Source organism: Gadus morhua, chromosome 23, assembly GCF_902167405.1.
Source record: "Gadus morhua chromosome 23, gadMor3.0, whole genome shotgun sequence".
In the NCBI taxonomy this organism is placed as follows: Eukaryota; Metazoa; Chordata; class Actinopteri; order Gadiformes; family Gadidae; genus Gadus; species Gadus morhua.
In genome coordinates, this window is record NC_044070.1 from 13927208 (window position 1) to 13940573 (window position 13366).

The window sequence follows — 13366 nt, forward strand, 5'->3', positions numbered from 1 at the left end:
ACATTCACACAAACACACACACACACACACACACACAACCTCGGCTTTCTTCCGTTCTTGTAACAGAGAAACTCCACAGGGAGGGTTTTGTAGCCTTATCTCCTGGAGGTGAATGCACTCCAGCCAGGCCCCTCCGAGGGAGGGTCGACCTTACCTCCACGTAGTCCAAGGTGCAGTTCCCGTGGGTCTGTAGGCCCATGTGGGTGAAGTTGAGGGCCGCCACCTCGCCGGGCGGCAGGCGGATCAGGTAGATGCACTGGCGGTTAGCCGCGTAGTTGTTGGGCCAGTTGGGCGAGATGATGATCCCCTCGCTGTCCGTGTAGGTGCCCCCGCAGCCCGGGTCAGCTGTGGGTGGGTGGGAGATAGGGTTGGCAGGGTGGGTGGGAGATTGGGTTGGCAGGTCAGTGTGGAATTCAAAATCAGGGAACGGGAATTCAAGCCGTGTTCAACGCTATGCTGAGGGTGGCTGCCTCTCTCGTCTGTTGGTGCCGTCTCCCAAGATGGCGCCCGGCGTGATGTGATTTCAGGTTCCCTATAGGGCTCGTACATCGTGAAGTCACATCGCAATGACATGCTCCATTTCAGAAGCAGTAGTGGTAGTAATGTTGGTGCTTTGGTCATTGATAACTAATTAATCGCAAAATCACGATGACGCCTCTTTGAAAAGGCTCGATAGTGTTTCTCGAGCTGGAAATAACACTGCAAATGATGGACAAGTGCCTGGAAATAAAGACTGATCGATCTCTCCGCTTACCGATAAACCCGTAAATAGAACAGGGCAAATTCACGATTGATTTTTTTTATTACCATTCGGCTACCATCTAACAACCTCAACTCTGCTACACCTTTGTTTTGCTTGTTTATGCTACCCTTATGTCTGCCCGCTCTCCTGACATAATCGTCCCTCAAAGGAGGGATCCCTCATCTGTGTTCCCCCTCATCTGTGTTCCCCCTCAAGGTTTCCTCCCTTAAGGATTTGGAGAGTTTTTCCTTAATGCTCCGTAATAGGGGTTCAGGGGGGATGGGGTGGTCTTATACACTAGCCTCTGTGAGGCAGTTTGAGACTGTAACTGTGACTAAGGGCTATACAAATAAGACGTCTGACACAATAATTCTCCTCCAACTTCCTCCCCTTATCTTCAACTCCCCTCTTCTCTCCCATCCCCCCTACCTACCTTGCTGTTCTGCTTTCCAATTTCAGGATTTATTTGCCACGTTCGCTCCAGTCTTACAACCCCCCAGGCCTCCCACCTACCCTGACACCACCTGAGATCTGTCTTCGCTCTCTGCACACTCTGTCGGAAGTCACATCCTCACACCTTGGAAAAGGACGGAACACCTCTTGTCATGAAAAGCTTTCTTTAGATGCAGCTTGTTCCTGAACTATAACAACTGCGATTCAACATCACTTCAGGGGATAAAGAGTCTCCTGCTTGTGTAGGGGATGGGGAAAATGGATGCTGACGCATTAGAAAGCACTGTGTGTCTGTGTGTGGAGGAGACTTTGACTGTGGATTCTGTGAGGACTGCTGGCGTTACTGCTACAAAACCACTTCAATATTTTTCAATGAATTATTAAGAGAAAAGCCTTGGGGATTTGACGGATTAATAGAACAAGCAGCTTTTGTCCGTTATCGTTGAAAAACATATTTTGAATTGTATAAAGTGTATGGTATTTTTATGTTTAGCAACATTTTCACTTCTCTTATGCAGAGTAAAAAAAGATATAAAAGATGAACGCCTACTCTGTTCAATCTACCATTCAGCCCTTTTGTGGATGTGTGTCTGTGTGTGTGTGTACGTGCCTAGGTGTGTGTACGTGCCTAAGTGTGTGTGTGTGTGTGTGTGTGTGTGTGTGTGTGCCCCAGTGTGTGTAAGCATGGGTCACCGGCTCAGGAGGAATGCGATTGGCTTACACGGGGTGGTGATGTAGCTGATGTGGAAGCCCCGGTCGGAGACACCGGAGTCGGAGTGGAAGTGGAGCCAGGCGGCCGGGCCGGTGGTAGACACAGGGGGCGGCGAGGCCGAGCTGCAGTACCGGGCCAGGGACGGGTCCTCTGCCACCAGGCCGTCCCGGATCTGGAGCGACATACGACACACAGCATGCGGTGAGCCATCAGGGGTTAATAAGGAGAAACACACTCTTTTAGAATTGGACCCCAGTCCCGTCCCTGCTTTGGATGATCTCGTCTCATCCCTTGAGCATTGTTCATGGTCGCGGTGCGTGAACCCGTGCTAGCTGGCGTGAGCCAAAAATGGCGTCATCCTGCGGCCTCATGCATGGCTACTCCGGCGATCAGTTGCATGTTGCATAACATGGTTACGGCAAAGTGTTGACACTATTTCGTAGGGCCTATGTGCGGACAGCACCTTGCCGAAAACGATGCATCACAGTGACAAACGATTCCACTTTACTCCCTTTTTTCGAGTGCTTGCTAAACGACCACTTTTTCGAGTGCTTGCTAAACGACCAACAGCTAATCTACTTAGCATATTACCACATGTGTGAAACGCTCCCTTTATCATCTTCTCTTATGTCCCCAAAGATGGCCTTTGATAGCTAAGAGCTAGCGTTGCGCCGGCGGCTCCTAGGGTAGCAGGCCCCGCCCACCTCCAGGAAGTCAAAGCTGCAGTCGGGGTGATGCTCCAGGCTCAGGTCCCCGAAGGCGAAGGTGATGAGCAGACCGGGCGGCACGTTCACAGTCCAGTAGCAGTCTCTGCTAGGTGGGTAGTTGCCCGGGTAACCGGGAGAGTTGATGTTCCCATGTGTGTTGGTGAGCTCACCTCCACACACTTTGGTACCCAGGTGTAGAAATGTGAGTTAGTAGAATTTACACACACACACACACACAGGCACAGATAAACACACACGCACAAACACAAACACACACAGACACACACAAGATCAGTTCAGTACTTTATTTGTCCCAAAAGAGACAAATAAAGTAACGCACAAACACACACAAATAAACACACAAACGCACACACACACACACACACACACACACACACACACACACACACACACACACACACACACACACACACACACACACACACACACACACACACACACACACACACAGGGCAGGTACCTGGGTCCTGAGACTGCCAGGAGACGTTGAAGCCCCCGGCGTTGATGAAGCTGTCGGAGCGAAACCAGAAGTAGAGTGCATTGTGGGAGCTGAACAGGTCCTGCGGGCGGGTGGCGCCGCAGTATCTACCGATCTGGAAGGAGGAAACGCTCTCTCCGTCGTGGACTTGCAAGAAATCAAAGTTGCAGCTGGCACTGCTCTCCAGTTCGAAGAAAGGGAAGGAGATGTGCAGGATCTGTGAAGAAGGGGAGAATGGCAGAAAGGAAGTATGTTCATTTATACAGCAGCTTTCACAGACAGGAGGTCACAGAGAGCTTTGCAACAGTAGCCCAAGGCTTTAGTCAAATACAGGCACATGGAGCAACACACTGCTGTACAAAAGCCTAATTAAATGTGTGTCTTCATATGTATCCACAGAGTCCATATCGGGTACATGCAAAGGAAGAGATTCACACATTCCTAGGTGCCACTGCCCAAAAGGCAACGATCATCTCTTGCTTTAAAAGGTGTTGGAGGAACAGTTAAAAAGGCATAAAGGCCCGATTTGAAAATCACCGGCTAGTCTGACGTGTTTGTCTGCAAACAAGCTCATTCAGATTTCCTTTATAACATATCAGGGCCTTAAGTCAGAGACTGATGTGAAGTATATTGCTGCAACTCCGACTATGTTATAGCAGAACTTACATGGGGAGACGGCACAGAGCCTGGGCCGGAGATAACACTGAAAGGGGCTACAACTTGATTCCTGTTTCGTTCTGGAGATATTCTATTCAAAGAGAAACTCGATCCCACAAGAAGCTACTTATCAGGGGATTTTGATAATGTATTTTTACAGGAGCCAGTCTACATGTTATTGATTTGAAACCTTTCAGACACTTCTAGGAATGTTTGTCGGTGACTGGAAATTATGTTTTAGCTTGACCTACTGCCAGGAAAAGTTGGCCAGTGCTTGGCGGGTCTGTGTTAGAGCTTAGATCGGGTCCAGGATATCAAGCCCGACCCGACCCGAGCCCGTGCACGTTCTGTCCAAGCCCGGCCTGGCCCGACACATTAACTGTAATTATGAGCCCGAGCCCGATTTCAACCCGTTACACAAAGTATATTTGTGGACAAAGTTAATTGTCCCGGCCCGGCCCGAGGATAGTGGTGGGGAAATATCGGCCGGGTCGGGTCGTGCTCGGGCTCGGGCAGAGAATCTAAATTCTAGTCTGTGTTCGCTGTTATCCAATGGCTCGCTTACAGATCCCTGCCTCCAGCGACATGATTGGTCGAAACAAATATGAAGCAAAAGAAAACTAAGCGCTCCATTTCGCCAAGATTTTTTTGCTCGTCAGCTCGATTTGTGCGACCAGGCTATAGTGAATCCAAGAGCGCAGTGATCAATCACAGGGGTCCATAGGCCCACCTGGTGGGGCTCCGTGCGGATCACCCAGGTACAGCTGACCAGGTGGTCGTATTCGTCGTGGCCAGGGGTGTTAGGGTAGCTGAAGGACCCCGCGGGACCTGCCAGGTTGCCCCCACACACTGGGAACACACACACACACACACACACACACACACACACAAACACACACACACACACACACACACACACACACACAAACACACACACACCCACACACACACACACACACACACAAACACACACGAACGTGCACACATGGAATAATAAGATGTTAGAGTCACAATACGTTTAGCTCCAAAGGATCTTCAGCACACAAAGATGATATATTATGGCAGCAAATGTGGAGTATAATTGAACTGATAAAGCATTGGAAGAGGTTTTTAAACGAGAAAACACATTTGTAGTTTGAGGCGGGAACTGCTCCATGCCACATTTGTGCCAAAAGCATTCGTGCCAGCAGTATTTGTAGAGCATCGATGATTAGAGACTTCAGCGGATTGGTAGAGGGCCGATTAATGAGCTGTGTGTGCACATTTATCAAAACTCTGTTACAACACGCTCAAAATGTACTTCAATAAAAATGAAACAAATGGGAGAGAACCAAGCCCCAGATTTGAGATGTACAATCATTTCTGCAAAATCCAAACACCAACTGAAAAGTTCACACATCAATCATGCAATACAACTACAAATATGTGTTATTAGTTCCAAAGGTTTGGGACCATCCGACACATTCGAGTGAAATGAAATTCCCTAAGCACCTTGCTGTTGGGTTTGGCAAAGCAGTCCGGTCCACAGGGCGGTGCAGGTGCACGTGAAGCCGTTGAGGCCGTCCGTGCACGTGCCTCCGTTCTGACAGGGGTTGCTGGCACACTCGTTGACGTTCTGGTCACAGGTGGCCCCGGCCCAGCCCGGACTACAGGTGCAGGCGTAGCCGGGTGCGGTGGTGGTGGCCTGGGGCGGAAACGCAACGTGAAGCGGTCAGCGGTGGTGACGGACTGGACCTCGAGAGGGGTGTTTATGAGATTCAAAAGAAGCGATAGAGAGTTATATATGTTTTGCTAAAGTCTCAATTTGCAAGATTGAACCCCTTGAGAAGGGGGGCTTTCAGAAAGAAAACAACAGTGTCGACAGAACAGTGTGCTGCCCACTGTAACTGGCTCTGCAACTGTGCGACACAAACTAGCGTAGCTCGGTTGACTGGAGGGGTTTTGGGAGAGTCGATGGTAAGATGAGACACGCCCCCTTAGCAGGGCGTTCTTGTAAACAAAGAGAGAGATACGGGTTGGCCAGCATTATTATTATTTTTAATATATATATATCAGTTAAAGGGTGTGATTTAATGTTAACATTATTGAATCTCCTATTGATCAGCATTTAATACAGATATGTCCAGGTCATGTTGAGCTACGAGCTAGTCGAAAAGTTACACATTGCAACTTTAACTTATTTCTAATGTGTCAGGGAAGGGTCAGTGTAGTGGATAGGGGTGGCTGACTCCCACCAAAGGTCCTGGGTTCAATCCCCAAAGTCTACAGGTCGTACATCCTTGAACAAGAACTCCTCTGATATCAACCTGCTCCGTAACGTCACCGGAGTTCACTGTGGGCCGCATTGGGGAACAACGTCGGCAAAGCGACGAATCAGCATCGAGATACCTAGCAGACTCACCGCACACTGTCCGTTGACGCAGGGGTTGTTGGTCTGGCAGACGTCGCTGGTCTGCGTGCAGCCCGAGGGTCCGTATCCGTTCCCCACGTAGCCCGAGGGGCAGGTACAGAGCGGGAAGCCGGACCCTGTAATACAGTGCATTAGTAAAAACACGTAATTTAGAAGATGCCGTTTGTATGGCTTTTCTGTTTCTAAAGTCTTTCATCTTATAGATGCGAAGCCCGAAGATATGAATGTCTGGGAATATCCATGAATATACGTTCAATCCACCTGACAAATTGTTTTTGCGAGAAAAATAAACCCAGGTTCGCCACCTAATATTGAAACATACTGATGATGAGTTAATTTGGCAGTATGAAGGTTAATGTGACTTTTAGTTCAATAAAAATAATGTTGGAAATATGAGTTGAGTTTTGGATTTAAAAGGTGTTGAGTCCCCTGTGCGTGTGTGCGTATGTGTGTGTGTGTGTGTGTGTGTGAGTATGTGTGTGTGTGTGTGTGTGTGTGTGTGTGTGTGTGTGCGCATGTGTGTTTGTGTGTGTGTGTGTGTGTGTGTGTGTGCGTGCGTGCGTGTGTGTGCGTGCGTGCGTGCGTGTGTGCGTTTACCTGGAATTGATGAACAGCTCGCCAACGGGAAGCAGCCACCGTTGTTTGTGGCACAGATGTTGGCCTGGGTGCAAGTCCTCCCATCTCCCTCATAACCTAGTGAACACAACGGATTAAAAAGGCTGATCTAAGGGAGAGGATCTGGGCAGAAAAATACATATTTTATAAAAATCGCCAAGTGAAAAAGTTAATTGTCAGATAATAAAGTAAGATAAAATAAAAGCGAATAAATGTTATTGTTATTACTGCATTAACAGATGTTAACTCATGGTTAATGATTTTACCCGTACTGTAAAGGGTTACAAGTTCAGTGAGCTGATGCCAACACATATAATACTATCAAAGGCTACATGATAGTGAGTCAGGGTACCTGGTGGGCAGGGCCCACAGGTTAAAGGAGCCCATGGGGTTCATTGATAGTGAGTCAGTGTACCTGGTGGGCAGGGCCCACAGGTTAGAGGAGCCCATGGGGTTCATTGATAGTGAGTCAGGGTACCTGGTGGGCAGGGCCCACAGGGTAGAGGAGCCCATGGGGTTCATTGATTGTGAGTCAGTGTACCTGGTGGGCAGGGCCCACAGGTTAGAGGAGCCCATGGGGTTCATTGATAGTGAGTCAGTGTACCTGGTGGGCAGGGCCCACAGGGTAGAGGAGCCAATGGGGTTCATTGATAGTGAGTCAGTGTACCTGGTGGGCAGGGCCCGCAGTGGAAGGAGCCCATGGTGTTCAGGCATTGGACCGTCGGAGCCGTTGAGCAGCCGCCGTTATTGGTCGAACACTCGTCCACATCTCGACAGCTGTAGCCGTTGCCTTGCCAACCTAGGGAAGCCGAGGGCCGGGATGGGTTGGAGTTGGATTGTGGGAGAGAGAGTTATTTTAGACACCTGGCTTCATCTCTGGCAGTCTGGCAGAGAATATCTATTCAGAGATAGTTGTTTAAATTTAAATCAACAGTACATAAACCACATATGGGGAGGGGCATACACATTTATAAATCGAGATATGTGCGTGGAAAAGTGAGGGAAGTGGTAAACGTTGTGCAATGTGAACATTTTGACTTGCTAAATTCATAAATAAATAAATAAACACAATTAACATTCCTTAACCATTAACAGCAACATATCACGCTGAAACAATTGTTATCTTATTGGCCCCTGAGATTTGAAATCCATAAGAACAACACAGAAATCCCACTCTGATAAAAACAACACAAAATAAGCCAAAGGGTTTTAGGTTCAGCCATGTTTGTCCACAGTATACCTTCCTACACCAAGATGCCCCTAACCCAAACCTGCTCCTGCAAAACCGTACGACCTCAATGAACCTCCAAATGAATCCCTGTAAACTGCTTAGAGATGAAGGAACGCTGTCGGTTGGACGACTCATAAACAGTAGTGAATAGTAACAGTCATTCATGTCTGCAGGGGGTCCGACCTGCAGGACAGCCGCCGCAGGAGAAGGATCCCTGGGTGTTGTAGCAGGAGACAGTGGGGTTGCTGGAGCAAGGCTTGATGTCAAGGGAACACTCGTCCACGTCCTCAACGCACGCCGGGTTCCCCAAAGGAGACTGCCACCCGCTGTCACAGACACACTGGTACCTCGGCTGGATGAGCGGAAAAGATCAAGAAAACCAAGACACGGATAAACAAACAGAGCGTTGATGATTTACGCTAGGCTGCTGAGTACAGGATAGTCTTTACATTGCTGCGTTAACGAATGTAAAAGTTGTAAAAGTTGTCCTTGTAAAAGTCAGGGTAAATGTCACATGTCGGTAAGGTAATAGCTGTTTCTCAATCGGTGGTTGTATAACGGGAGCAGAGGGTCCTAAGGTGAAAAATCGAGGGATTTCACAAGGTTCTCGGCCAAATGTGTTGATGGGAATCAGGTGGCATTCATACGTGACAAAATGTATCTCACTGATATCAGACAGTGGATGTCAGCTGACTTTTTACAGCTGAACCGGTACAAATCTGATCCTGACCTGCGATCGGAGCTGAGATTACACATAATCTCGGGGTGCTATCCACATGATTACTGTGACTCTGTATTTATTTTTCAAGCAGAATTCCATCCACCTGAACGAACTGAATCCACCTGCAGTTAGTTTACAATGCTTCCTGCCATTTTAACAAGCCCTTAGATGTCACCATATCGCCCATGCTGTAGCATCCCTGCCACTTCCTACACGGCCTGTCTCTTTCAGGATCGATTTTAAAATGATTTGTATCACTTGTTAAGCTAGGCTTCATCTCTGACCTTGTATCCCCCTACCGGGCTGAGGACCGCCTGAGATCTTCTGCCAGGAACCTACATTCGGGTCCAAAATTGGGCTACAAACTAACGGAGGTGGGCTTTCACCACCACGGCCAACCAGGCTTTGTCGTTCCCAAGATTTACTTTGCTTCAAAAGACAATCAGTTTTTGTATTAAGAACTATTTGTGCAGTGATTGCATGCACGTTCCTATTTATTTTGTCCGTTAATCTTTTTTTACCTCACTTTACCTACCTCACCACTTGAAAAGCACTTTATGTTCTTTAAAAAGGTGCATACTTATCAAGTTATTCTTATGAATATAATTACAACTTCATGCTTCTTCTTTCTTCTTCTTACACTGTGATGGGAACTAACAGTGCATTAATCATAGGAGCCTTGATGGAACACAAGAGCAAAAGCACTCTCACAGAGACCGCAGAGACGGCTACCTCCTTCTATCAGTCCGCCATCCATTAAACCGCAATATTTATCCGCACTTCCAGGACTGCCATCAAACTAACGGCTCTGGCTGGGCACTGGACCGGTGCTAAAGCGTTGCATTATTCTAGCTGCTGTATGAAATATAATTGAGCCATAAAATTGACTAGCCTAGAGGGCCATCCATCACACCAAGGTTATTACACTTGATGAGGAATGGGTGCTGGTCGGTATTGAAAAAGGACCTTCAGGAAGCCAACCTGGATATATAAAGACAACCTGGATATATATATCTATATAGATGTAGATATAGATATCGATATACATAGTACTTTGCTCTTAATGTATAGAAGGAACCATCTCAAAGCGTTCCGTCAAGCGATGAGAACGTACGGGAACGAGGTTAACCTCCAGCTTACAGAAGACATGACCGGAAGAACCGCACTGGTGACTACATGAGCTCCCTCGCTCACCTGTCCCGGAGTGACGCGATCGGCATCGATGCACATGCCGTGCACGCACAGACCCTGCCCGGAGCCCCTGCAGTCGTCGAAGCGCACGGTACAGAGCGAGCCCGACCACTCCGGAGAACAGCCACAGCTGTAAACGGAGAGAGAGGGTACGTCCGATGGTGAACAATATCATTCACATATCAGGAGATAGTGTTGTGAGGTTCACACGCTTCAACAAATACTATTAAAGTCTGTGTTCAATCGTCACGGTGATAAAGATCAGTGAAACGTGGTGTGTGTGTGTCTGTGTGTGTGTGTGTGTGTGTGTGTGTGTGTGTGTGTGTGTGTGTGTGTGTGTGTGTGTGTGTGTGTGTGTGCGTGCGTGCGTGCGTGCGTGCATGCATGCGTTTGGGTATGTTTGTGTATGCGTGTGTATGTGTGTGTGTGTGTGTGTGCATGCATGTGTGTGTGTGTGTGTGCATGCATGTGTGTGTGTGTGTGTGTGTGTATGTGTCTTGGGGGGTTACCTGAAGGATCCCGGGCTGTTCACACACGTGGCCCCGTTCTGACAGCCCTGGGACGTCCCGCTATAGATCTGACACTCGTTCACATCTGTGGCACAGTTGGGGCCCTACCAACGACACAGACATAGAGACACACATAGAATGGTATAATGTCATCGTAAAAAAGTGTATAGTACTGAAATAGTGTGTATAGTAATAATAAAGAGTATATTGATACGTTCAACCTTGTACAGTAATAAAATATTGTATACCAATGAAATATTGTATAGAAATAACAGTGTGAATTCATAGGTATAGTTTATGGTAATGAAATAGTTTAACAAAATATGTATAATAGTGTATACTAATGAAACAGTGTTTAGTAATGGAACCTTGTATAGTAATAGTATTACAGTGTGTGTCTGCGTGTTTGTGTTACTCACAGCCCAGTTGCCGGGACAAACACAGTGGAAGGAGTCCAGCAGGTTCAAACAGGTGCCTCCGTTCCTGCAGGGATTGCTGTTGCATGCCCGCCGCTGAACGACCTGGTATGAGGCGCACATACATACACACATACACAGACACAGACACAGACACACACACACACACACACACACACACACACACACACACACACACACACACACACACACACACACACACACACACACACACACACACACAGCAATGAGAGCAGTCTGGTTCACAATCAGACTTTGCACCTATATCACTTCTTCTTTACTGATACTGATTCCAGACTGCAGACGTCTTCACATCATCCTACCAACATACATCTATGACATTATTTAATGTCATAGATTTAATCTTAAAAGCTGACGTTCAAAAATCAGTTTTGAATTGAAAAATAAACTTTTACAAAATATAACTGCTATTGTATTCTCTCGTTTTCAGCCGAATGGCAGCATTTAGGTGGCGTTATTGCAAACTGATGACATGAGGTTTACGTATATCCCTGAAGAGTAATCTCCAAAGAATTAATTTAAAATAATCTATGATAAGGGTGACCAGCGTGTTGAATTCTTACAGATTCCAGCGAGGTCACTTTCGTCTCAAGATCTGACGTCTGAAAGAGAACAGAGAAAATAAAGGATGTGGTTTTAACGTCAATGACAGATTCATTCGACATTAAAATCAGGTGTATATCATCTTAGTATTTGTATTGTTTGGAACGGTGCCTACAAGCACAATTGTTATATTTTGCTTTTGGGGTGAGGGGTTTTAGATGTATTTAGTAATCTCTGTCTGAACACGTGCATGAACACACAGGGTATGGAAGAGGTATTTATGTGCCCTGTTCTCCACACCTTAGTGTCCAGTTGGTTGAGTCTGTTGGTGATCTCCGGTGGCACCACACCTCCGTGGCTCTTCAGGTCCTCGATATCAGCCTTGTTGCTGCTGATCTGCACTCAGGGAACGGTGTCGTATTTAGTGTGACAAGCTCAAGCTTTTTCCTCCAGGGAGAAGGATGATAACAAATAGAGTATTGAAATCAAGAAAAGAAAAGGAAAATAATAGATATTTTGAAAATGGGACACACTAAATCGTGGACGAGCAGCCAAACAGTGGAACAAAAATGTATAATTAGTGTATGATCGATGGTGATTATCGCTGCTGATAGAGATCTGCAGCGTGTGCGTCCAAAACAGTTAATCATTCCTAGTTTCACGTGAGCAACACACTTCTAGTTCACATATTAGTGGCTCATAAAATAAATGACCATGAAGGAAATCCTTGCGGAGAAAGAGGAAAATCCCATAAAATAAATAACTATAAACATGTATCATTAGCAGTCATTTATACATCAAATAATGGATGCTCTGTGGGGGATGGTCTGACCTCACCTGAGTCAGTAGCAAAGTGAGGTCTTGATCGCCCACTTTTACCCGCCCCGATGCCGAGGGCTGGAAGCGGATTTCCTTGTTGTCTCCCGTGGAGAACACCAGGTTGCCTTTGTCCGAGAGCATACGAGGTCTACGGTGGGTGGAGGGGAGAGGTTTTTAAACTAGCTAGCTTCAGCTTCACTCACCCCACTTTTGAAATGTACTTTTACTTAAATGTATTGCTGATTGTACTTAACAGTTAAATCAACAATTGTTCTGCTGGTTCTCATGGCTTGTTTGACTACAAGCCATGCGCTTTAGATTCACATGCATGAGAGTGCATTCGGATTTGGATGGACTCAATAAAAACGAGGTTGATTCAGAACAAAGTTCAGCTAGAAAATAAAGCAGGCCACATGTAAGGCTACTTCTTACTGAACAACCACCAAATATAGCATTTAAAATTGCAGGGGACTGCATTACTTAGGCTATCTGGTTGAAGTATGTATAAAACAAGTAATATATTTTGTAAATACATTTTCAACATCCATGCATAAAACAGCCCAATTCACAGGTGAGCCTCCCAGGTGAAAACACAAGTCACTCACAGATCACTGCTGCTGTCCCTCTTGTCTCCATCGTGCGCCCCATCCTCCCCCTGCAATCCCACCAAGAGAAAGAGGAGGACGAAGAGCGGCCGCGACAGCCACAGCGGCCAAGCCATTCTCCGGAGAAACAGAGAGAATAGCAGAAAATAAAAAAGACCTCTCTTCTGCACGGTCTCCGGACTCTATGCTGAAGTCCTGCTCGCTGGTAGGTGTTTGTGTCTCTAAGGTCCTGCACCAAACCTCCCTGACTATGACACCTCAGCCTAGAGAACTTTGGCCCTGAACTTGTCCACCCTCCAGCCTGAACACAGCACAAAAAACGATTTGGGATCATAAAAGTCTGGAAGACTAATAAAGTTACCGAAGCTTCTGTGGTGGGGTTAAGGGAAGATTGGGATGGTTATAACACTGACTGGATTCTTTGAGCGTGTCCATCACATGCTTTCAATGAATAAGTAACCAGGTGATGTGTGCCATGTTTTAATGGTTCCCTG

The 13366-nt window shown here is 46.8% G+C and overlaps 1 protein-coding gene across 1 annotated transcript in view; it reads right to left on the reverse strand.

Moving 5' to 3' along the window:
* The window catches only part of cubn (cubilin (intrinsic factor-cobalamin receptor)), a 59303-nt gene extending 46198 nt beyond the window's left edge, over nucleotides 1-13105 (reverse strand). The window contains exons 1-17 of the mRNA XM_030349179.1: nucleotides 12873-13105; nucleotides 12286-12415; nucleotides 11749-11844; nucleotides 11469-11507; nucleotides 10867-10968; nucleotides 10448-10551; nucleotides 9942-10068; nucleotides 8210-8378; nucleotides 7463-7594; nucleotides 6778-6873; nucleotides 6172-6296; nucleotides 5262-5454; nucleotides 4501-4619; nucleotides 3096-3330; nucleotides 2612-2793; nucleotides 1917-2079; nucleotides 155-345 (exon numbers count right to left, since the gene is read on the reverse strand). Coding sequence (XP_030205039.1) covers nucleotides 155-345; nucleotides 1917-2079; nucleotides 2612-2793; nucleotides 3096-3330; nucleotides 4501-4619; nucleotides 5262-5454; nucleotides 6172-6296; nucleotides 6778-6873; nucleotides 7463-7594; nucleotides 8210-8378; nucleotides 9942-10068; nucleotides 10448-10551; nucleotides 10867-10968; nucleotides 11469-11507; nucleotides 11749-11844; nucleotides 12286-12415; nucleotides 12873-12988 — 2319 coding nt within the window. The 5' untranslated portion in view covers nucleotides 12989-13105. The remainder of the gene's footprint in view (nucleotides 1-154; nucleotides 346-1916; nucleotides 2080-2611; nucleotides 2794-3095; nucleotides 3331-4500; nucleotides 4620-5261; nucleotides 5455-6171; nucleotides 6297-6777; nucleotides 6874-7462; nucleotides 7595-8209; nucleotides 8379-9941; nucleotides 10069-10447; nucleotides 10552-10866; nucleotides 10969-11468; nucleotides 11508-11748; nucleotides 11845-12285; nucleotides 12416-12872) is intronic.
* Nucleotides 13106-13366: the final 261 nt, after the last annotated feature.